The following is a 25,968-nucleotide window of genomic DNA, read 5'->3' on the forward strand; positions in this document are numbered from 1 at the left end:
GGAGAGACTTACAAAGAAGGAAGCTGCAGACTTTTATTATCTAACTCTGTAGTGATATACTATCACTTCTACTAGGTGCTATTGGTCGTATAGACCAACCCTGGACCAATGTGGAAGAGGGCTCACAAGGGTATGAATTCCAGGAGTCAAGGATCAATGAGGGCCTTATGGGAGGCTGGCTATCACAGAGACAATGCAATAATCCAAGTGCAAGATGATAGTGGCTTGGACCAGGGTGCTAGCAGTGGAGGTGGTGAGAAGTGGTCAGATTCTGGATATATACTGAAGGTAGAAACAATAGGATTTTCTAATGAAGTGGATGTAACAAAATGAGGAATCTGGTATGACTCCACGTATTACAACTAGAATGGTAGAGTTTTTGCCAACAGAGACAGGAAAGGCTGAGGGCAGACAAGGATTTAAAGTGTCGTGTGGCGCTGATTGAAGAGCAGATGTTTGGCTTTCCTACATTATTTGTCTTGTTCTTCTCTAATCCTCATCACAGCCCAATTAGAGGGCGCTACTCTGTGTCTAATGCTCTGCTAGGTGCATCACATGCATTTTTCTCTCATTTGTTGGCTCTTTCACAAATGGGAAAGCCGAGATCCAGACAGGCTGAATCACTTGTTCTATGTGATAGGGCTAGTAAGTTCTTTGTGATAGGGATTTGACTCAATAACCATCTCAATTTGGTCAGATTCTGGTCAGATTCTGGATGTGTAGGGCTGAGGGCCCCACAGGGTTGTGGGGTGTCCCTTATGCTGTGCTGAGGCGCAGGATCCAAGAAATAAAGAGACAAGACACGGAAGTACAAGGAAAACGCAGCTAGGCTCGAGGGGCCACACCACCTAGACTCACTAACCATCTCCTGTGGTCAAATTCTGGTCAGATTCTGGATGTATTTTGTAGCTGTGTTACTCTGGACAACTTAGTTAACCTTTGTGTGTGTGCGTGTAATATTTGATGGAATGCCACTGTCTTGGTGTTACTGGTGAATCTGACAGCTCAGTAACAGTTTTCTTTTTTCATTTTTTGAGATGGAGTCTCACTCTGTTGCCCAGGCTGGAGTGCAGTGGCATGATCTCAGCTCACTCCAGTCTCTGCCTCCTGGGTTCAAGCAATTTTCCTGCCTCAGCCTCCTGAGAAGCTGGGATTATAGGCTGTACCGCTAAGCCTGGCTAAGGCTGGTCTCAAACTCCTGACCTCAGGTGATCCACCCACCTGGGCTTCCCAAAGTGCTGGCATTACAGGTGTAAGCCACTGCACCAGGCCTTGAGTGACAGTTTTCTTTGCATAGTCAGTCAACTTTGTATGATACAAATTTAATGGTAGATTATATTATAAATATCACATAGGCTGTACCGGTTTTTAGCAAAGAGAGGCCCTGAAAGACTAAAATGGGGAAAATCCTGGAAAATTTTTTGGAGGATGGGATGTTGCAGCTGGACTTTGATAAGAGCACAATTTAGATAGAGAAGCAGGAAGGGAATTTCAGGCAGGGAAAGAGTCTGAGCAAAGATATAGAAGTAGGAATGGGCATCTTTAGGGAGCTGCAGAGAAAATGGCTTAATTCATTCTATTAGGTAGTAGAAGGAAGTAAATTTTGAAAAGTAGGTTGCGGTCAGATAGTGGAGGACCTTAAATGTCAGACAGAGGATTTTGGACTTGATATTATAGGCAGTAAGGAGTCATAGTACACTTTGAAAAATTAGGTTCTATGAAGATTATTTCACTAGCCTTCAAAATGGATAAAAGAGGGGAAAATTGAAGGCATGAAGAGATAAGACTAAAGCTGTAATAACAAATATGGCTTCACGTAAGGGATAAAGAGAAAAAATCATAGCATATATGCAGCTTTTATAGTGTGTCAGTATATTTAATTCTGACAAAAATAGAAGAAAGTGAGTATCATTATTCTGTCTATTTTCGGGTATATCTTCATTTTATAGGTGAAGAAACTGATACACAGAAAGGTTAACTAAGTAATCCAGGGTAACACAACTAATAAGTGGTGCAGCCAAGATTTGCACCCAGGCAGTCTGGCTTCAGAGTCTGGATTGTAAAACAGTAGATAAGGTTTGGCTTTGAGTGACTGGGGATAGATAATGATGAGGAGTGCCTGGTTAAGAAATGATGATTAGCTTAGGGTTGAAGACATTGAGTTTAAATTGACAACAAGATTCTTTTTTTAAAAACTTTTATTTTACATTCAGGGGTACATGTGCAGGTCTGTTGTATAGGTAAACTCATGTCATGAGTTTGATGTTCAGATTATTTTATCACCCAGGTACTAAGCCTAGTACCCAATAGTTATTTTGTATGCTCCTCTCTCCTCTCACCCTCTACCCTCTGGTAGGCACCAGTGTCTGTTGTCTGTCTGTGTCCATTTGTTCTCATCTTTTAGCTCCCACTTATAAGTGAGAACATGCAGTATTTGGTTTAATATTCCTGTGTTAGTTTAAGGATAATCACTTCTGGCTCTATCCATGTTCCTGCAAAAAACATGATCTCGTTCTTTTTTATGGCTGCATAATACTCCATGAGGTATATGTACCACATTTTCTTTATTCATTCTTCCATTGATGGGCATTTGAGTTGATTCCATGACAAAGGGATTCTTCATAGAAATACTAAAATGGTTCTCAGGTAACATATATGTTAGTCATTAAGGTAGAGCAATGAAAGCTGTAAGAATTAATGATGGAGAGAAATAAGAAAAAGGCCAATGAAAGGTCAGAGTTAGAGAAATAAGAGGAGATTTCAGGTATCAGAAAATAATAGTTGGCTAAAGAGAAGAACCACCTTAGCACAGTGTCTCACAAGTAAAGCAGGATTTTACGAAAGTAAAAAACAGCCAAGAGTTAAGACCTGAGAACAGTCCACTGTACTTTGAGCTGGTTATGAGTAGAATCAGTTCTATGGAGGGTAATACTAATATCTATTATCTATTGAAGATCTGTAATGTACCTGGGACTTCATATGTAAATATCTGAGTGGTTCCTTTAGAATATATCATGATACAGAGGAAGAGATGAAAGCTCAAAGAGATATCTGCTCATCAAGGAGATGAGCAACTCATCTAAATTCACTCATTGATAACCTGAAGTTACTCAACTCCAAAAGCATCCTCCCCCTAGATCAAGACAAAAATTCCACAAAACACAAACAAACCGATGCCCTTGTAGGAGTTATGAAAGAAATGGATATGAGAAGTTGATTAAAAGTAATAATTTGTGTGCAGACTTCACTATCCTAGTTTTTCCTTTGTTATTTTCTTTCTTTTTTCTTTTAATTTCTTTTCTTTCCCCCCCTTTTTTTTTTTTTTTTGAGACGGAGTCTCACTCTTTTTGAAGGCTGGAGTGCAGTGGTATGATATCAGCTCACTGCAACCTCCGCCTCTCAGGTTCAAGTGATTCTCCTGCCTCAGCCTCCCAAGTAGCTGGGACTGCAGGCACTTGCCACCATGCCCAGCTAATTTTTTGTATTTGTAGTAGAGACGGAGTTTCACCGGGTTAGCCAGGATGGTCTCAATCTCCTGACCTTGTGATCCAGCCGCCTCAGTCTCCCAAAGTGCTGGGATTACAGGCGTGGCCACTGCGCCCGGCGAGGGCTGATTTTCAATAGATCATAGAGTGGTAGCTGCCCTACTACATAAGAAGCCCTGACCCAGAAGCAGATCATCCACTAATGATTTAACACTGGGTTCCCCGTGAACGTGCATTCCGTGACTGGCATTGCCCTAGTTTTTGTTTTGGATTACAGGTGTCTTTTACAAGTGGATTTGTGTCTGTCATTATCTGTTGACTGTTACTGCACATATCTTTAGAAGGGGAAAATGTTATGTGTTAAGCTTCTGCTTCTTCCCAGCAAAGCATTCCTGCATTAGACTCCTCTATACTCAGGGGAGCATGGAGAGGGCTGTCCTGGCAGAGTGATCTGGAGCCATGCACACTGGCTGGTCTTGGTCTCAGCTGCACAGCTGCGTGGTCCCTTTCATGGCTTCAGCTGATGACTGGTCTCTCAGCCATCTTCCAGCGTCCACAGAGTGAAGTCATGGATTAAAGAAAACGAATGAAAAAAAAATTGTCAGTGTGACATGACCTTAGCCTTGCTGTGATTGCTCTGGTGATCACTGAAATTTTTCTCCAAAGAAGGACCTTGAGATTGAGTTTACAATAACTGTTTACCATTCTGTGTTTGAGGACATAGCCCACCTAAAGCTTCACAAAGGACATTTAAGAAGTGGACCAGACTAGAATTAGAATTACCCTTCCAAAAAAGTCATAATAAAACAGCTTCAGAGTGTTCCTAACTGTGGTGAAAGCTGCTCTGTGAAACTTCCCTTTCTTTACAAGTCTATATTTTTGTTCAGTGTACCAGAGAGATTATTCTGTTTTTATTAAATTAAACTTCATTCAACAGTGCTCTGTACCAGAGAGATTATAATCTATGAAGAAAAAAACCAAAGTCATTGTGTAAAGGGAAGAGCATAAAAGGCCCCTGTGGCTGTCAAGAATGTTAAAAGAAACAGCTAATAAAGTTGTGATTTCCCAGAATATTGTTTCCACTGATTATGTAAGGACTCATCAGCGATTTCATTATAGGGGAAAGGCTGATGGAGCTCTTAACATTTATGAGCAAAGCTTTGTGCCAGGAAAGATGAAATCAACAAGCTAAGAGACCCAGCAGGAGGGAGTAGGGATTTTTAAGAAGGAAGATTTAGGGGAAAATCTTTACAGTGAATCAGGGCATATCTTAGTGAAAATCGAGACTTGGCTCTGATCCTTCAGCTTGGTGCTTCCTGCTAAACTTTTGAAATGTAGCCAGTGTTATAATTAACACCTCACCCCACCCCCGCACCTCCACAGCAACGTGTACTTCTTTGAGGCATGACAGTGTAAAATCCTCATCCTTTTCAATGGTGTGATAACTCCAAATAACATGAAGTCCTTCCCACAGGACTGGGCATTATTGGAAGTATGCATGATGCCTGTGCCCTCATGGGCAACCACCGAGATTCCAATTCCTCTATTTTACTCTCCAAATGAAGGCTGCAGACCAGGCAACCAGGGTGGCCCCAACTGATCAATTGTAGGGGGTCAGGTGATGCTGTCATAGCCCGGGCCTACTACCTCTGCCTTCTTAATTCTTCCCAGAGGCCTCATGATAGACCCTCAGGAGTCCACCAGCATTTCCTGCCTCCAAATCCAACCCTGCATAGTTAGAAGTTTTCTACATGGAAGTGTTATTTTATCATTAGATTAAATATGTAAATTTTTCTAACGGAGTCTCCAAAATAAATAGAAATGTGCTTCTTTTGTAAGAAAATCCCATTATTCTGTACTACCAAAATATCCTTCACTTTATTTTATTTCAGTTTTGAGATGGAGTCTTGCTCTGTCACCCAGGCTTGAGTGCAATGACATAGTCTTGGCTCATTGCAACCTCTGCCTCCCCAGTTTAAGCGATTCTCCTGCCTCAGCCTCCCAAGTAGCTGGGATTACAGGTGTGCACCACCGCACCTGGCTAATTTTTGTATTTTTGGTAGAGACGGGGTTTCACCATGTTAGCCAGGCTGGTCTTGAAATCCTTACCTCAATCTCCCAATCTGCCCACCTCAACCTCCCAAGGTGCTGACATTATAGGCGTGAGCCTTATCCTTCACTTTAAAAAGCATTTCCCACATCCCTCCATTTCAGCATTGACTAGCACATCCCCACCTATGCTTCGGCTTTGTGTAGAAACAATGGCCCACTTCTTTGTCCTCTCATTAGTTCCCTCTGTCGTGTGCCCTCACAACACCACCCGTGTCCTTTCTCACACGCATGGGCCTGTAATAGTGATATTCTCTCTCTCCAGCAGGTGCATGGGGTAAGGAACAGTATGTCACGTGCCACTCCATCCTTAACCAGCACAATGTCTAGCACCTATTAGGCTCTCAATAAATATTTTAAGAATATAGCTAAATGAACAACTTCAATTTCCCTTCAATTAATGACTATCTTTAAAGCTTTTAAATTATACTCAACTTTACTAAAAATGGATATACCCACAAACTTTACAGGAACATAAAACCGTGCAGTGATAATCATACCTGTGATTTGCAAAGCACTCTGCAGTTTGCAGAATCCTATTTTTTCAATTATTTGATTTTCATAAGCACATTGTAACTTAAGTTGGGTGGGCATTCCTATTCCTATTTAAGGCGGGAGAAACTGAAGGTTAGACGTTATCCAGCTTCCCCCCACTGTAAATGGTGAACAAGTACCTTCTTCTAAGGCCTATGCTGCTCCATGTCACCACGGTGCCTAATGGTATGGTAGTAAGTCTGCCAACCAGGGTGTTTTCTCATGTATTCCGAGAAGCCTCATTATACCCTTGTAATCCAACTCATTTGCAATTGAGTCAATGTTCTCTTTTTCTTTCCAATGAGTTTCACCAAACTACTCGCTCAAAGAGCCTGATTCAGAGGCCTAGCAACCATCTAGCCCAGAATTCCACTCAGCTAAACATGCCTTTCCCATCTGCCCCACCCCAAATATATCATATCAATGTCAGTGTCTTTTTTCTGACCTTATATCAAGGCATGCATCATGACAGCACATAAAAGGCCCTTTACACAATGTTGGTTGTGAGTTCACACCAGTTCTCCATCACAGAGTGAGCTAAGGAACTATCTACCATTAGGAGATCTCACAGGAGTGTCAGCAAAAATAGACCTTTTTTTCCCCTCCTTTTTTTAATTTTTTACTTTATTTTATTTCTACATTTTTCATTTCAATAGCTTTAGGGGTACAGATGGTTTTTGGTTAGATAGATGAATTGTATAGTGTGAAGCCTGGGCTTTTAGTGCATTTGTCACTTGAATAGTGTATGTTGTACCAATGTTTATTATATCACTCTGTTTGCCTTTGCATATCCATAGCTGCTTAGCTCCCACTTTAAGTGAGAACGTGTGGTATTTGTTTTTGTTGTTGTTCCTGAGTTACTTCACTTAGGATAGTGGCCTCCAGTTCCATCCATGTGGCTGCAAAAGACCTTATTGCATTCTTTTTTATGGCTGAGTAGTATTTCATTGTGTGTGTGTGTGTGTGTGTGTGTGTGTGTGTGTGTACACCACATTTTCTTTATCCACTCATTGATTGATGGGTACATGGGTTTTTTTTCCATAGCTTTGCAATTGTGAATTGTGCTGTAATAAACATACAAGTGGAGGTGTCTTTTTTTATATATAATGACTTCTTTTCCTTTGGGTAAATGCCTAGCAATGAGATTGCTGGAAAAAATGGTAGAACTACTTTTGGTTCTTTGAAAAATCTCCATACTGTTTTCCATAGATATTGTACTAATATACATTCCTATCAACAGTGTGTAAGTGTTCCCTTTTCACCACATCTGTTCCAATATATATTGGTTCTTGGCAAAATGAGACCTCTTTCATGACTGCATGACCATCAGAAGGCCTTAGCAGTTGCATTTCCATTGACTGATGTTGGTGTTTCCTTCCTTTCACATGTCCCTGCCATGTTACGTTGTGTTGACATAGATGTTACTGAAATACAATATCTCATTGTTCCATTTCAATGAACAAGCATACAAGGGCTAGGAGAGAAGTGACCAAACCTCTGCAGGCTCTGTTATTTGATAACTGAGTACCCAGCATGGGGAGATGCTGAGGGCTGTCATGGTCTTTGGGTACTTGAGTTGTCACACTCACCGGAGGACATTGCCTTGTTTGTCAATTGCTGCTTTATGCAAGGCTGGCTTGGTTAGGATTGACTCCTACCCATTTCTGTCTCTACAGTCAATTCCCCATATAGACTCCCTCATTCTCCATGATGGTCTTTGTAGCTTACAGCTTGTTTCTTTTGTTCCTACCTCTGTCAGCTCATGCCTGTAGCTTGTAGCTTTTATATCACCTAAATATTGTAGAATTCTGTAGCAGCACAGGATCTATAATAGAGTCTGTCTCATTACTGTTGTTCCATATCGTTTTACACAGCATTACCTGTAATACATTGTGTTTGCAAAGTAGCTTACATTGCCTTTTAAAATTGAGACATGGGTTGGTCTACAGTTTGCTAGTAATTTCAAGCATAGATTAAACTAGATAAAACAGTTTTCAAAATTCATTAGCATATTGATTACATTTAATGTCTTGCACATATTTATAATGAGAACTCAGAGAATCAAATAAAATTTTCTCTGTCTTAGGGTTCCATTCTTGCATTCATTAATAAAGAATAATTAGGCCACGTGTGGTGGTGCATGCCTGTAATCCTAGCACTTTGGGAGGCTGAGGCAGATGGATTGCCTGAGGTCAGGAGTTTGAGACCAGCCTAGCCAACATGGCAAAACCCTGTCTCTACTAAAAATACAAAAATTAGCTGGGTGTGGTGGCGGGTGCCTGTAATCCCAGTTATTTGGGAGACTCAGGCAGAGAATCCTTGAACCCGGGAGGTTTCAGTGAGCTGAGCTTGTGCCATTTCACTTCAGCCTGGACAAGAGCGAAACTCCGTCTCAAAAAAAGAAAAAAATAATAATTAAATAAAATTCCTTGGCAGCTAGAATGACTGGATACAAAGTCCTGAGTTTAAAGAGAACCACCTGTCTTAGTCAATTTTGTGCTGCTATAACAGAATACCTGACCCTGGGTAGAAACTTATTGGCCCACAATTCTGGAGGCTGGGAAGTCCAGGATCAAAGGGCGGCATCTGACAAAGGCCTTCTTGCTGCATCATCTTATGGTGGAAGGTGGAAGGGTAAAGAGAGAGCAAGATGGAAAGAGAACAAGAATGGACGAAACTATTTCAGTCACAAGGAACCCACTCCTTTGATAATGGCATTAATCCATTCATGACCTAAACACCTCTTAACAAGGAGTGGGCTTAACACCACGTGGAAGGCCTACCTTCAAATACCATCACAATGTTGATTGAATTTTAGCTTAGATTTTGGAGGGGATGAACATTCAAAGCATAACACCAACTTATACTACTGGTACTACTTTTTAAAGACTTACTACCACTTCTCATAGACAGTAAAAACATAAGCCAATGTCTATCACTTTAACTTTAATCTTCTTCCCTTCCCGCTCCCCCATTCTGGGGAAATAAAAATTAATGTTTATAGTCATGTAATGTGTATATTATTAGGGGTAAAAAAATTTGCCCTCTCTGATAATGAACCTCACATTTCTTTTGCTTTTACAGTAATAAAAGACTAGTGGCCTTAGTACCCATGCCCAGTGACCCTCCATTCAATACCCGAAGAGCCTACACCAGTGAGGATGAAGCCTGGAAGTCATACTTGGAGAATCCCCTGACAGCGGCCACCAAGGCCATGATGAGCATTAATGGTGATGAGGACAGTGCTGCTGCCCTCGGCCTGCTCTATGACTATTACAAGGTAGGTCCCCAGCCTCCACTTTCCTCTTCTTCCCGCTCCAGGACATCCCCTTGCTGGTGGGAAGAAGGAACAGATTATTTGTCCCAGGCCAGGGAACTAACAGTATTTCCAAACTCAATATAGAATTCAGCCTCTTCCTGCTCTCATTGCTCCCTGTTCCCCATCTAGGAAGCTCAAATTTATCACCAACCCAGAGGAAGTGTTTATTTTGGGATGAATATTTTTTTTGTCCTTTGTTCACATGCATAAATATTCTTTGCATATTATCCTTACTTATATTACAGATACTTCCTTGTTACCATTTTTACTTTAGGATTATTATTTTTGCTGAAGGAGGTATATTACATTGTGTGCCTTTATTAGTTCATTTTCACTCTGCTGATAAAGACATACCTGAGACTGAGAAGAGAAAGAAGTTTAATTGGACTTACAGTTCCACATGGCTAGAGAGGCCTCAGAATCATGGCAGGAGACAAAAGGCAATGGAAGAGAAAATGAAGAAGATGCAAAAGCAGAAACCCCTGATAAAACCATCAGATCTTGTGAGACTTATTCACTATCATGAGAACAGTATGGGGGAAATTGCCCCCATGATTCAAATGATCTCCCACAGGCCCCTCCCACAACACCTGGGAATTATGGGAGTACAAATTAAGGTGAGATTTGGGTGGGGACACAGAGCCAACCATATCAGTGGCTGCACCATAATTTAGTTATTGCTCAGTGGTTAAACACTTAGGTTGCCTCTAGATTTTCCACTTATAAGAAATATTCAGGGTTTCTGGATTTTTCAGTTTTATGAGGAACATTCCAATGAACACTTTGATGGAAGACTTTTGCAGCAATTTCAAAACCTCATTTTGTTACAACCCTAACTTTCTCCATTTGTATTGATGAATACTAAATTTTTATTTTGAAAAACTCTTAAAGCAAAATAAACATAATGCAGTTACATTACAGAAATTTACTTGCCATATACTACCTATAAAATAGGAGTGTTTTAGGAAATCAAACAAAAAACAGTGGTTTATCTCAAGCATAAAAACTAGGCCTGGTATGACCTACTCCTTTTGAATTATTGAAGTGTAAAAAATCGACAAGTATTTACTGAATGAAATTTATTGCCTGCCTTGATTGTGAACACCTTTGGCTGATGCCGGGAATTGGCACAAGTGTGAGGATGGCTGTGTTTATTTTGGTGGTTGGGCACTATGAACTCTTATTTTAGAGTAAGAACTGAATCCCACCTCCCCTTCTCCCTCCATCATGGAAAAACCAGAGGTTTTGGCAAAATCATGCAGGAGAGATAATTTCCCTTTTAGTAACCTTTGGTCTCTGCTTTCTGTTTCCTTTCTGTTTCCTACTTTCTGTTAACTTTCAGCAGCCTCCACTTCGCAAGCTATTGTCTCCTGTCTCTCCCCCAAAACAGAGTTCTCACACTTTCAAAAGATCTCCCACTACCACCACCTCTGACATTGCCACCACAACTACTCTTCTGCCAGAGGTTTCTAAAATTACACATTCCTTTTCCAACTTCTTTCCCATTAAAACACTCAGGAGGGATTCCTCCTTGGGGAGATGATTGAAAACAAAGTGAGGCTTTATCTAAGATGGAGAGCAAGGTATGAGTGGCAGGTGCAAATGACTGACAGGTAGGTCCGACCAGGGTATTTTAAATAAGGATATTGCTAACTCAAATAAATGCATCCTTTATAGTTAGGTCGTGCTGGAGAAATATATAAAGGGCTTTGTATTGGTCTAGGCTTGGTCCAGTCTAGGCTGACTTTCCTGCTTATCAAGAGAGCCAGCACTGGCAGATTGTGACCACCCTTTTATGAAGGCATAAAACTTCCAGCAGGACTCCTGACATAGCAGGAAGGACTTTAATTTTGGGGAACTTGGGCTCCAGATGAAAGGATACTTTAAGGCCTAAACTACATTACATATAAGTAAGGCTCTTTTCTCTACAGTGAAGGGGAATTCCTGAAAAAAAAAAAAAAAAAAAAGAAGTTTGAAAACCGAAATGATTTCCTGGTAGGCTTTTTTCTTCTTCTTTTCTGGCTGTGGTTGTTTTATAGTTTTCATCCTTTTTGATTGAGGATCTCATTTGAGAAATGCAAGGATAAATTCTAAATGTTTCAGATTGAAAATTTTCAAAACGTATTGAGGATAGTTGGGAAGCACAGAACTCATTAAATTAGGGTGCCTCGTGTTCTGGGCCATTTCTTGAGGGCGTAACTTTTTTGGCAATTCTTTTTTTGTATTAGCTGAGAAAGAGAAGCATACCCAGAAACAAACATAATTAGTAATTCTTTTTTTTTTTTTTGAGATGGAGTCTCCACCCTGTCACCCAGGCTGGAGTGCAGTGGCACAATCTCAGCTCGCTGCAACCTCTGTCTCCTGGGTTCAAGCAATTCTCCTGCCTCAGCCTCCCAAGTAGCTGGGATTACAGATGTGCACCACCATGCTCACTATTTTTTTAATTTTTAGTAGAGATAGGGTTTCACCATGTTGGCAAGGCTGGTCTCAAACTCCTGACCTCATGATCCACCTGCCTTGGCCTCCCAAAATGCTGGGATTATAGGTGTAAGCCACCACACCCGGCCCTTTTTGTATTTTTAGTAGAGACAGCATTTGGCCATATTGGGCAGGCTGCTCTTGAACTCCTGGCCTTGAGTGATCCACCCACCTCAGCCTCTCAAAGTGCTGGGATTATAGGCATGAGCCACCACGTCCAGTCCATAATTAGTAATTTGTGAAGCCAATGTATTTTATTTCCCACAGATGCGGAGGATAATTAGGTATTAGTAAATATGGGTGATTAAGTACCAGTAAATGTGTTACCTAGATTACCTGTCCTTTTGTATATTTGCTAGAATTTAAAGGAAAGTTGAAATACTACTTTCTGTAAATATTCTGATACCAGGTAGGGAGTTTACATAAAACTCAAGTTGCAGCCAAGTCTATGACTCCTTCTGTTGAATTAATGTTTTCCAAGACCATGTGGACTACTAGAGTTATGTAGTTTCTTTTATTTCACACAAGCTTTGTTATATTTGTGCTTGGAACATTTTAGTGTTTGTGGAAAGAATGGGTCTTGTTTTCATTCTACGTTCAAATGATCATTCTGAAGCCCTTTTCAGTTTCCTGGGTGTTCACAACTTATGTAAGTTGGTGTTAGAGTTATAAGAAAGTTAAATGTCCCTTGAGGATAGAACTTTTTCTGTAGTCAGGTGAAATGTTAATGAAACAAAGCAGTTCTGGGTTTTTAGTGAAAACTCTGGGAAATTGCTGCCAAGTTATCATTTAAACTTTATAGACTTTCTATGTCTCTTCAGAGTATGAATTCTTTTTGCCAAAGAAACCATTTTTCCTCGCTTCTGAGTTGGAGTAGTTCACTCCTGAGGAGACAGTCATGGGGTCTGTGCAGAGGGAGAAGTTCATGAAATACATGCAGGCACTCCAGAAATGGTGGGCCCTATCCGTTGAACATGGCAAAAGCATACCTTTGCATAATACTTTATAAATTTCAAAGTCTTTTCACTTACATTTGATAACTGTCACCATAGGATCATTGCAGTGAAGTCCATCAGGTTTTACATTTTATAGTTCAGGTAACTAAGTGGGATTTACCCAAGATCACAAGGCAATCCTATATGTTTTCTCATAGCCATTGTTTTGCCATGCCCATCATTTAAAAAGTGCCATTTTTTGAACCCATTTACAAATTTTAGAAGTATGCATTTGAAGTTTAATATGTTGTTTACTAATCAAGTGGTATTTATTTTTTAAAACCCAAATGTATAGAATCTGTCATAATTTAGAGACTCAAATCCTAGCTCAGTTCTCTATCCAGTGTAAACTACTTACCAATAATAGCTCCAGAGTTCTGCAACCTTTCCATGAATTTCAGGCATGAAAGAAAGACCTGACAGACTCAATTAGCCAGACATTTTAAATATGTTTTGACTGACTTTATCTAACTTTATTTTTCTCTTGAGAAAGCTGGTTTATCATCATCTGGTTCCAGTTGTAGTGAAAATAGGCTCCCCTGGTCAGTTGGTTTCTATCTGTCCTGCTGACCAGTACTACTGGAAACCAGTTTGTGGGTTGATTTGTTTGTCCATCCATCCATCCACCCACCCACCCAACAAATATTCACTAAGTAGCTATAACATCCCAGCAATGGGGATAAATATTGGATATCCAAAGGCAGGTGAGACTCAGTTCACCACCTCAGAGAGATCACCAACACAGTCCAGGACAAACATAGTCCTATAAACCTGTAACCATGGTTTATGGAAGTCAATGTTCTAAAAGGGGTGTGTTCCAAGAGCAGTGGGCTGACTGACAACCTCTCAGATAATTGAGGCTTTCCAGAGGAAGCAATGCCTACTCTGCCACAGAGTAGAAGACAATCTGTCTTTCTACGGAAAGAGAGAGACAGAGTTGGTGAGGGGAGTTCATGACTAGGGGCAAGATGCCTAAGATGATTCCTGGATTAATCAAGGTAGAGAGTACAGAATAAAGATAAATAAAGAGGAGAACGATAATTATGGGTTGAGTTTGATGTGCCTGTAGGAAGTCCAGGTAGGGATGTCTGGTAGGTAAGTCTAGGACTCAAGAGAGGAGATCAAGTTCAGAGTTGTCAGTTTATCTAAAGATGGTTTGCAAAGCCAAAGTTTCAAAAAAGAGCATGGTCAAAGAAGAGCAAACCTGTAGATTCATAACCACCTTTCTGGCATTGTGCCTGGCACCATAGACTGAGCACAGTTATCTGCTCAGCACTCACATCAGGGACTCTTGGCAACAATAACATTCACTTCCATGCATCTTTGGGAGTTGCTAACATGTTTCAGTGTTTGGAATGTCTATTCTGCTATTTCTTTGGTTCTGCCCTTTCCAGGCCATTTTCACTGATCGATTGATTCTTTCAATAAGTATTTAGTGAGGGCCTACTACATTCCGGGCACTCAGGATGTAACCATGTACAAGGTAGACATAGAGATTACCATATCATGGACACAGAAAATTAGATGGGACTCAACGTATGGGCACAAGTTAGCCTGGAGGAGGCATGGGTGGTGGTGTGGGTGTAGGAGGGTCGGGACATGTTCTAGGCAGAGAGGACTTTGTGTGATGGCTCTTTTGTGAGAAGGAGCATTGCATGGTCATAGATACAGTTGGCCCAAGTGTGAGAAACAAAAACGGGCTTGCCACATTGATGTGGAAGACATTTTGGAGGCCATCTACCTGAGAGTAACCAGAAGCGCTGAAGGATTTTAAGTAGAATAGCACCGTGATGAGATCAGACTGCATTTTAAGCAGACCACTCTGAGTCTTCCTAATGGATTCAGAAATAATTCACAGGAATGAAATGAAGGAGAGGAGAGACCAGATAGGAGCTGATGCAGCAGCCCAAGCAGGGTACCCTGGAGGCTGAGCCTGGAGGCCAGTGTCCAGGGGCAGGGGATGGCTTTCAGAGGCACAGGGTACTTTGTGCCACCTGGTTGTAAGGGAAGGGGGCAAGGGATCCTTGATAGTCAAGAAAAATGTGATGGTGCCATAGCACCCGACAAAAGAAGTCAATCATCTGTCCTGGTACAAGGCCCTTCCTCCTCTGGCCTTTGCTCATCTCTGAGGCCACATCTCCTCCAACTCATTCCTCACGCTGGCCATGCCTTCCCTGTTCTGTCCTGCTCTCAAACCTTTTTATAAGCAGCTCTGGTGGCTTCTAGCCTTCTGCCTCCACCTGACAATTTCCTACCCATGGCTCAGCCCCTCTGGGGAACTCCGTCTTGTAGGCTTCCAGAGAGCCCTGCCAGTAGCTCAGTTTTATCTCATATCACGGGGTATTAAATTTTTGAAACACTGTAGAAATAACTATACTTTAGGAGAGAAACTAAGTGCTCTCTGGTGGGGTTGCGTGAGTCATAAACTTAGGACCCAGCGGCAGGCAGAGCTGGAGAAGTAGGTCTCCTTTTTTTCTTTTTTTTCTTTTTTGTAGTTTTCCAGTTTAATAAGTTTTTAATCTGAATGCCAGTGGAATTTCTTTCTCCTTTTTTCCCTCTTTAATTATTTTGTTATTTTTATTTATTTATTTTTAACGATTATACTTTAAGTTCTGGGATACATGTGCAGGTCTCTCTTTTTTGTGGGGGCGGAGGATGGAGTCTCACTTTGTCACCCAGGCTGGAGTGCAGTGGCTGATCTCGGCTCACTGCAACCTCCACCTCCTGTGTTCAAGCAATTCTTCTGCCTCAGCCTCCCAAGTAGCTGGGATTACAGGCTTCCAGTACCACGCCCAGCTAACTTTTATGTTTTTAGTAGAGACGGGGTGTCACCATATTAACCAGGCTGGTCTCGAACTCCTGACCTTGTGATCCACCTGCCTTGGCCTCCCAAAGTGCTGGGATTACAAGTGTGAGCCACCGCGCCCAGCCAGGTATCCTTATTTTTAAAAAAGAAATTTATAATTTCAACTTTTGTTTTAGATTTGGGGGTATTTGTGCAGATTTGTTACATGGATATATTGTGTGACACTGAGGTTTGGGATACAACTGTGCCCACCACCCAGGCAATGAGCTTAGTACCCAAAAGGTGGTTTTTCAGCCCTTGCCCTGCATCCTCCCCGCTCCCCGCTCTAGCAGTCCCGTGTCTGTTGTTCCCATCTTTATGTCAATGTGAGCCCAATGTTTAGCTCCCATTTATAAGTCAGAACACGTGGTATTTGCTTTTCTGTGTCTGCATTTATCCGCTTAGGATAATGGCCTCCAGCTCCACCCATCTTGCTGCAAAGGACATAATTTCATTCTATTTTTATGACTGTGGGGGTCTTTTTTTTTTTTTTTTTTTTTTTTTTGAGACGGAGTTTCGCTCTTTTACCCAGGCTGGAGTGCAATGGCGCGATCTCGGCTCACCGCAATCTCCGCCTCCTGGGTTCAGGCAATTCTCCTGCCTCAGCCTCCTGAGTAGCTGAGATTACAGGCACGTGCCACCATGGCCAGCTAATTTTTTGTATTTTTAGTAGAGACGGGTTTCACCATGTTGACCAGGATGGTCTCGATCTCTTGACCTCGTGATCCACCCGCCTCGGCCTCCCAAAGTGCTGAGATTACAGGCGTGAGCCACCGCGCCCGGCCCGGGGTCTTCTTAAATATCTACTTCTTTCTTAATGCCTTTTAAAAATGTCATAAAAATATATAACATGAAATTTACCATTTTAACCATTATTAAGTGTCCAGGTCTGTGGCATTAAGTATATTCACATTGTTGTGCAAACATCGCCACCATCTATCTCCAGAGCCTTTCATTTTCACAAACAGAAAACTCTGTACTCCTTAAACAATAATTCCTTTCTTGTCCTCCTACCTGCTGGTCATCTCTGTTTTACCTTCTGTCTATGAATTTGACTCTTCTGGGGTACCTCATATAAGTGGAATCATACAGTATTTGTCCTCTTGTATCTGGCTTAGTTTTTTTTAGTGTAACGTCTTCAGGGTCCCTCCATGTTATAGCATGTACCTTAATTTCATTCTCTGTTAAGGCAGCATAGTATTCTGTTCTATGGCAATGCCCATTTTTTTTTCTATCTGCTGATGGATGCTTGGGTGGTTTCCTCCTTCTGGCTACCGTGAATAGTGCCACAATGAATGCAGGTGTACTGAGTATTGAAATTGTATGTTTATCTGTCATGTTCAATAGGTGATGAGAACTATTATTTATCTCATTTCTATACATTGTTTAGCAATGCCTAGTATAGTATAGACTCTGAACATTAACAAGAATTACTTACAATTGATTTATTTTTATTTAACAAATACAAAGTACCAGACACTCCAAGTGCTTTAAAAAATTAACTCATTTAATTTTACTAAAAACCTGTGAGACAAGCGACTACCGTTATGCCCACTGTACAGATGAGGAAAGTGGGACAGAGTTTACTGAGTGGTAGAGCTGAGGTTTGAATCCAGGCAAGCATGCCCTAGGTCTGGACTCCTGGCCACCCTGCTCTGTCCCCACCCTAAGCCAGGCACCTGGGCTTGTGTACACATTCAGGTAAGTGGAAACCACAGGAATTGCTAGGGGACTCCAGTAGAGGGATGATTTTCATGAATGTGTTTTTATCTCAAGAAAGCAAAGGCTGCTTTTTGGGTGCAAAGGAGTTTGGCTAGAAGGAAGATCTGGAGATATAGCAAAAAAAGGAAAAAAAATGCACAAATGAAAACTCCAATCAACCAACCCAATTCAAGCCTACTTACTCATGTGTTTGAAAACTATGGCAGAGTAAAGGATCTAGGATGCAGCAGGTTGTTAGATGATCGGAGACACAGCTGGTGGGATGGCCCATCTCTCAATTAGCACTTTTTCAATACTCTTTCAGGTAATATGTTGGCATTAGGGGTTTTAAGACAATAATGAAAGTGTATTTAGAAACAAAATCTTGGAAGCAAGTCCACAAGCTGTGTAGGAAGGTGGACAAAGGAGGGGCCAGGTACATTGGATACTTCCCCGCGCTGCTGGCTGACAGCACGGCCCCCTATGCCTGAGCCCCCCACCATGTTAGCACCTAAAGCCCTCATCAGAGAGGAGGGTAGACCCCTGTTCTTTACGGTGACTCATCTTGTAACTCCATTATGTTTTCTGTCTGCTCAAAGGCACCCATGTCTAGATTCACCTCCACTCATGTTATGCTCCTCTCCCCTCTCTCTCTCCCATGGTGGGGAGTGCACAAGAGGTGCTCAGGTCCAGGGAGAGTCACCCAGGCCAGCCATGAGCAGCTGAGTCATGTCTGTTGTGGCCATGTGTTTATCGCCAACCCTTTGTCTCTGGCTCCAATCATTGTCACTCAGGCTACTCGCCTTTAACATCTCCTGGTGATAGCAACTTTTCCACCATTTCCTGGAGAACATTCCATTTTGGTTTCTTTGCTGATGCTGGTGTCCAGCTCTGAACATGGTCATGGTTGCATCAATGTATGCCTGACTGATGGTTGGTGATGTTTCCAGGTTCCTCGAGACAAGAGGCTGCTGTCTGTAAGCAAAGCAAGTGACAGCCAAGAAGACCAGGAGAAAAGGTACAGTAAAGGAACTTGCCTGCCTCCCTAAAATTACTCTGTTTTCTGAAAATGATGTCATTAAACTATGTGTTTTGTTCTTGAGATGGGTTAAGAAGCTTAGCATCTTCTCTTTGTCTTTTGAGTCTGGACCAATGCTAGATCTCTCAGTTAGGAGAGCAAATTACATTTTTGGTGATGCATCCAAAGGGTCTCTGCACCCTCTTCAAATACTGCCTTTCAAGGGGGAGGCTTAAAATCCTGAGTCAGAGGTGAGATGCTGGCAAGATAGCCCACTGAGGGGATGAACTTTTCTGATCAACCCCATGGCATTATAACTGCAATTAGGCCGCCCAGGAAGTGAGACACTTGAAGGATTGCTTTTGAAGATGTGGGGAGGGGAAAGAAAGGAGGTTGGGCTATTAGCCAAGAGAGGCACAGGTGAAGGCCATTGTGAGGGGTATCCGCTGTCAGGGTGAAGGGGCAGGACAGCTGCAGGAGATCAGTAGGGAATACCGCTTCCCTGCCCCTCAGTCAAGAACCAGCTGAAAAGCAAGGCACAGTCAGATAAATTGAGATTAAAAAGGGGGAAAAAATCAAAAGCAGTTTTATTTCTGATGAAGCCAATTGGAGAATGTGACTGCAGCTTGTAACATTTCAGTCCTGACTTAGGTAATCTACCCATTCAGTCCCAAGCATGTCTTTGTACCATTTATGGCACTGGAGGGAGAATCCCCTTTCTTTGGCCAGGATGATTCCCGAAAAAGAGACAGGACCAGAAGGGATTGAATCACCCTGCACAGCTACTTCTTTCAAACTTTTTTTTTTTGAGACAGAGTCTCACTTTGTTACCAGGCTGGAGTGCAGTGGTGTGATCTTGGCACACTGCAATCTCTGCCTCCCGGGTTCAAGTAATTCCCCTGCCTCAGCCTCCCGAGTAGCTGGGACTATGGGCACACATCACCATGTCTGGCTAATTTTTGTAGTTCTAGTAGAAACAGGGTATCACTGTGTTGGCCAGGATGGTCTTGATCTCCTGACCTTGTGATCCACCCACCTCGGCCTCCCAAAGTGCTGGGATTACAAGTGTGATCCATCATGCCTGGCCCAAACTCATCCACTTTTTTCAGATTCATCCATCAATAAATCTCTTCCCTTGCAGTGGGATGGAGAGAAGCCATAGTGTTTTTCTATTAGGAGTTCATCCATATGGAAATAAAATCCCCTGCTAGCACATATGTCAGAATCTGACCTGGCCTTGATAGGAGCTGCTTGGGACATTACATCTTCTGTGATGAGCAGCAGGGGCCACTCCACCAACCAGCAGCCCTGTGTTGTGCAGCATCTCCAGGGTACAACCCCAGAAGAACATGAAGGCTTCCTGCATCTGATTCACTGTTCCATTAGGGATCTCCTGAAGCTCCACATTGCCCTGGGGTCCTGGGACCTCGCTGGCAGATGTGATGACAAGGAAGAAGAGGCTGACACTCTTCAGGCCCCAAAACTTTTCCTTGACCCAGCCAGTTTTATTGAGTTAAGCTTGTGCTATCCTCTTAGTCCTGTGCCGGAATTATAGCAGCATCAGGGCAAAAACGAGTGCAAAAAACGAGGGCAAAAAACATGTGCGCTGTCTACTTCTCTTAGGATGACATTACAAAGCAACAGCTGCTCATTGTATTTTAATGGTTATTTTTGTGATTTTTCACAGCATTTTTTAAAAAACTGCAGTGAAATACAGACTAAACTACCTTGTATAGATTATGACTTAGACTTCTCATTGAATATAATTTGGAAGGATATCATGATCTGCAGCATATTCATGAATTAAGGTACCATGTGTTAAGATAGTATCATTACAACTGTTTGTATACAGAAGATGCTACCTGGAAAAATAACAGAATCTCAATGACATGATCCGAATTTTCTCAAAAATATATTTGACATACCATTATTATCATTGCATTTTTTCTCATAATATTTAGTTCAATTTTAAATTCTATTGCAGGTAATTAGTATCTCACAATAATTCTTAGTTTGAATTACCCATTTTTTACATGTCTTTGTGAAGTTCTCTGGCATTAGCTTCGAAAGCTAAAACTGTTTACCAGAGGCACAGTTACACATTTTAGGGTGGTGCCGAATCTGCTATTTTCTGGTGTTATCGTAACATTCAACTAGATTTATACAATTCCATAGCTTGCTTCTTTGTTTATTAGAACATCAAAGCCAAAAAAATTTGGACTTGTATTCTTTCTTTAGAATTCATATGTGAATTCTAAAGAATTAAAGAATTAAGAAACTTGGCCCCAAATGGACTCTTAACTATAGAGAAGTTGGTTACCTTTGAATATTTTGGCAAAGCCAATGAGACTGTGTGTGTGCAAACCTCAGAGTGGAAACTGGGTAACAACTTTGTAGCCAATAAATGTAGACCAACTTATCTACTCCTAACCTGTAGGGGCCTATCCTCAGGTATTAGTGATTATTTCTTCACTGAAGGATCTAGACTGACATGAGTTCGGGAAATCCTGGGTTTTGATAAAACAGGTGAAGCAATGCTGGGACCTCTACTGGGTTCATGATGTTTGCAACCCACTCAGGGTGGTCTTGTTATGGCAATTTTGTTTGTTTTTTTATTACTGATTTTATCATGGACTCTTTTGTGTGTCTGTGTGTGTGTGAGGAATATCTATTAATATTCCATGAAATGTTTAAACAATGAGGTTTAGGAAACAGTAATGTAAATGGGTGGTCTGGGTTTTGGCATCCCCCAACTAGCTGGATTCAGATGAAACATAAATTCTACATTTTCACTATTTTTTATGTACAGGATAGCTCTATTGATTTGACCATGAAAACAGGTCATTACTTAAAGGCAAAAAGTATGTAGACTTGTGATTTTACTCCTTAGGAAATTATTTTCTAGACTTATTTCTTCCTACAGATAAAGTTTTAGATATCTTAAATATTTCTCTATTTGCTGTGTCATGTGGAGAAATTCTTTTCACAAGTTTCACTTTGAAGTTTCATCTGAAAAATCAAAGCTGAAAATATCAAGTCCTACTTGGTAGTTAGGCAAGCTCAAAGGCTAATGGGCTTTCTTCTTTACACACAGGAGCCAGGAGAGCCTAGTTCTTGGAAGAACAAAAAAATATTTTTTTTGAGATGGAATTTTGCTCTTATTGCCCAGGCTGGAGTACAATGGTGCCATCTCATCTCACTGCAACCTCTGCCTCCCGGGTTGAAGCAATTCTCCTGCCTCAGCCTGCTGAGTAGCTGGGATTATAAGCATGAGCCACCATAGGTGGCTAATTTTGTATTTTTAGTAGAGACGGGGTTTCTCCATGTTGGTCAGGCTGGTCTTGAACCCCAACCTCAGGTGATCCTACCGCCTCGGCCTTCCAAAGTGCTGGGATCACAGGTGTGATCCATGGCGTCTGGCCCCAGAAGAACAAATTTTAAGAGAATATTCCTATTCCTCTCAATGAGAGATGCTAGAAAGCCCCAGAAAGCACATGCTAAATTAAAAAAAAATAGAAACAACCCAGGCAGCGGAGGGGGCAAACCATGTATTTTCTCTCCATATCACTCAGAATAATCCATAAATTAGTGAGAGTTGGTCTCAGAATTGCACTGACCAGAGGAACTTTGTTAGTAAAATCATTTCGCTGTCAACAATAATTTTCCATTAGTGAGTTCCTATTTGTTTCTGCTCTTTCCCAGATTTCTTTAGTGTAGATGAAAGTATTTCATTCTAATCTGGCAAGAATTAATTTTCTACATCCTCTCCTTTCTCTCTGTACCACCCAGGCGGTCTGAGATCTGGGAGCTCTTGCTTTACATAAGCCAAGCTACACCACTTCCTTAAGCCCTCAAAGGAATTCAGTGCTAAGGACATCAGTGAGCTCATGTTCTCTCTCAATTTGGTGAAAATATTTTAATGATAAATTCTCATTATCTTATTTCTCCTTTAAGATGCCCACGGAATGATGAAAAATAGCCTCACCACTCCCCAATTCTTCAAATTATTATGTTTGTCCTCCTTCTGCTTTTTTCTTTTTGTGTTTTAAAATAAACTTTCGTGGTAGAATTTTCAAACATATACAGAAGTACAGAGAATAGTGTAATAACCCCCCCAAATACCCATCCCATTCTCCAGTTCAGCAATGATAAATTGTTGCCATTGCTTAATAGCTGCTTGATATTGACCTTTTCTCTCTTTCTCCTTCGTTCTTTCTTTCAAATTGCAGTAGTATTTAAAATAAATCCCTGTCATCATATTAGTTAACCTCTAACGACTTCTGATATGTATCTCTAAAAAAAAAAGAGGACATTTTATTACATAAGCTCAAAATCATTATCACCCCTAGCTAAATTAACAATTCTTTTTTTTTTTTTTAGAATTAACAATTCTTTTTTTTTTTTTTTTCTGGCTTTGTACCCCAGTTGGAGTGCAGTGATGTGATCTTGACTCACTGCAAACTCTGCCTCCTGGTTTCAAACGATTCTCCCACCTCAGCCTCCCGAGTAGCTGGGACTACAGGCACATGCCACTATACTTAGCTAATTTTGTATTTTTAGTAGAGATGGGGTTTTACCATTTTGGCTAGGCTGGTCTTGAACTCCTGACCTTAGGTGATCCGCCTGCCTTGGGCTCCCAAAGTGATGGGATTATAGGCGTGAGCCACTGCGCCTGGCCAGCAATACTTCCTTAATATCATCCAATTCCAAGTCCATATTCAACTGCCTCAAAATTCCCATTACCTTAAAAATGCCTTTTTGGTTTGTTCAGGTCAGGATCCAAAGAAGAGCTACTCATCATACTTGACTTTTATGACTTTTAAATCTTGTTTAATCTACAATGCTTCTCCCACCCTTCCTCCTTTTTCCATGCCTTTGACTTGCTGACAAATTTAGGTCAGTAAGATGTGCTGCATTCTGGTTTGTCTGATTGCTTTTTTTTTGATGTTAAGTCATTCTTTCTGCTCCTGTATTTCCTAAGAGCCAAAAGTTAGATATGAAGGTTTGATTAGATTTAGGGTCACGTTTTGTTTCATTTTGTTTTTGCTTTGTTTTGTTTTTCGAGACAGAGTCTTGCTTTGTCGCCAGGCTGGAGTGCAATGGTGCGATCTTGGTTCACTGCAACCTCCACCTCCCGGGTTCAAGAGATTCTCCTGCCTCAGCCTCCTGAGTAGCTGGGACTACAGGTGTGCGCCACCACGCCCAGCTAATTTTTGTATTTTTAGTAGAGACAGGGTTTCACTGTGTTTGTCAGGCCGGCCTTGAACTTCTAACCTCGCGATCTGCCCGCCTTGGCCCTCCAAAGTTCTGGGATTACGGGCCTAAGCCACTGCATCTGGTCCTTTTTTGTTTTTTTGTTTTTGTTTTTTTTTTTTACAGTGGGGCCGAGTACTTCAGGTTGCACGATACCAGTGGGCGCATGGCTCACTCGTGATCCTACTTCTAGTGACGCAAGAATCCCATTGCATTTCGTTGTGAAGTTTGCCAGCCCCCTATCCCTTAGTGGCATTAGCATCCAATGATTATTGCCTGCATTGGTTATTTTATTAGGTGATGCCAAATGGTGATTTTTCTAATTCTATCATGTTGCGGGGGCGGGTTTGAACACACAGAAACTGCCTTGGCACGAGTGAAGCCCAGAGTAATTTGAGTGGAGGAGAAAACCGAGTGCAAGTCCTAAAGACTGTTCCAGTGAACCTTTCTCTAAATCAAGATCACCTGGAGAATTCCAAGCGGGAACAGTACAGCATCAGCGTCCCCGAGAGCTCTGCCATCATCCCGGTGTCGGGAATCACCGTGGTGAAAGCTGAAGATTTCACACCAGTTTTCATGACCCCACCTGTGCACTATCCCCGGGGAGATGGGGAAGAACAACGAGTGGTTATCTTTGAGCAGACTCAGTATGACCTGCCCTCGCTGGCCACCCACAGCGCCTATCTCAAGGATGACCAGCGCAGCACCCCAGACAGCACGTACAGCGAGAGCTTCAAGGACGCAGCCACAGAGGTGAGTCCCAGGCTACCTCGGCCGGAACCCAAACCCAGAGCCCCTGGCTAATTTCTTTTCTATTTCCTTTCAAAGTGTGATAAATGAATTAAACAGTGAGTTTTAGTTTCGACTAGTTTTCTAAAAGATGTGTTTGTTGGTAGTCTGGCATTCTTTCTAGACAGATACTAATAAACCTTTCTGTGTCTGTGTGTGTGGAGGATTATTTCTATTTTTCTTGATTCTTAGATGATGGATTTTTTTTTTTGTTTTCATTTTAGTCTTAAGATTAAATATTTATGAGGAATTAAGAGATATTTGTGTGGAAACTTCTGCTTTGTAAACTTTTCACCTTGATCTTCTCTAGTTTGTAAACTTCCAAATGATAGGCAGCTTAAGGTAGGGCTTGTCCATTCTTTCTTAAAAAGCAATATAACTTTGGCCCAGCATGGTGGCTCATGCCTGTAATCCCAGCACTTTGAGAGGTCGAAATGGGTAGATTACCTGAGGTCAGGAGTTCTGGCCAACCTGGCCAACATGGTGAAACACCATCTCTACTAAAAATACCAAAAAATAAAATAAAATAAGCCGGGCATTGTTGTGGATGCCTGTAATCCCAGTTACTCAGGAGGCTGAGGCAGGAGAATCGCTTGAACCCAGGAGGCAGAGGTTGCAGTGAGCTGAGATTGTGCCACTGCACTTCTGCCTAGGCGCCAAGAGAGAAACTCCATCTCAAAACCAAAACAAAACAATATAACTTTAAAAAACCTAATCTGATGGAATACTCAAGAAGGAGAATTTGCATTATCAATAATCAAGTGTGTATATATGTGTATTCTTTCTACCTTACAAATAGAGAATATGTATTCTTCTCAGGAGCCCATAGGACTAACAGAAGCAATTTTCTTTTCTTGTTTGTTTTAAATTCACAAGTTCTAAGTGCACAGTTGAGAATTTTGGTAGTTGTATACAATTGTACCAACATCAGAATCTAAGCATAGAAAGTTCCCTCGCCCTAAAAATTTCCTTGAATCTCTTTGCACTTGAAGCCCTCCCTGGTCCCCTTGCGTTTGGTGAGCATGGATCTGCCTGCTGTCACCATAGTTTTGCCTTGTCTAAAATTTCATTTAAATGAAATGATAGAGGATATAGTCTCCTATTGTGCCTTTTTTGCTTAGCAAATTTTTGAGATCCATATATGTTGTTGCTTGTTTTTTGTTTGTTTTTGAGATGGAGTCTTACTGGGTCACCCAGACTGGAGTGCAGAGGTGAGATCTTGGCTCACTGCAACCTCTGCCCACTGAGTTCAAAGGATTCTCCTGCCTCAGCCTCCTGAGTAGCTGGGATTACAGGCATGTATCAGCATGCCTGTTTTTTTTTGTTTGTTTGTTTGTTTGTTTGTTTTGTATTTTTAGTAGAGATGGGGTTTTACCATGTTGGCCAGGCTTGTCTTGAACTCCTGACCTCAGGTGATCTGCCCACCTTGGCCTCCCCAAATG

The 25,968-nt window shown here is 41.6% G+C and overlaps 1 protein-coding gene across 3 annotated transcripts in view; it reads left to right on the forward strand.

Moving 5' to 3' along the window:
• Positions 1 to 25,968, forward strand: part of GRHL2 (grainyhead like transcription factor 2) — a 185,750-nt gene that overhangs the window by 48,559 nt on the left and 111,223 nt on the right. For all 3 annotated transcript variants that reach the window (XM_012455851.3, XM_064384460.1, XM_012455854.3), the window contains exons 2-4: positions 9,213 to 9,408; positions 18,417 to 18,484; positions 24,097 to 24,490. In XM_012455851.3, coding sequence (XP_012311274.1) covers positions 9,213 to 9,408; positions 18,417 to 18,484; positions 24,097 to 24,490 — 658 coding nt within the window. The remainder of the gene's footprint in view (positions 1 to 9,212; positions 9,409 to 18,416; positions 18,485 to 24,096; positions 24,491 to 25,968) is intronic.

The sequence above is a fragment of the Aotus nancymaae genome, unplaced genomic scaffold, assembly GCF_030222135.1.
Source record: "Aotus nancymaae isolate 86718 unplaced genomic scaffold, 86718_ANA_hifiasm-v0.15.2.pri h1tg000036l, whole genome shotgun sequence".
Taxonomy (NCBI): Eukaryota; Metazoa; Chordata; class Mammalia; order Primates; family Aotidae; genus Aotus; species Aotus nancymaae.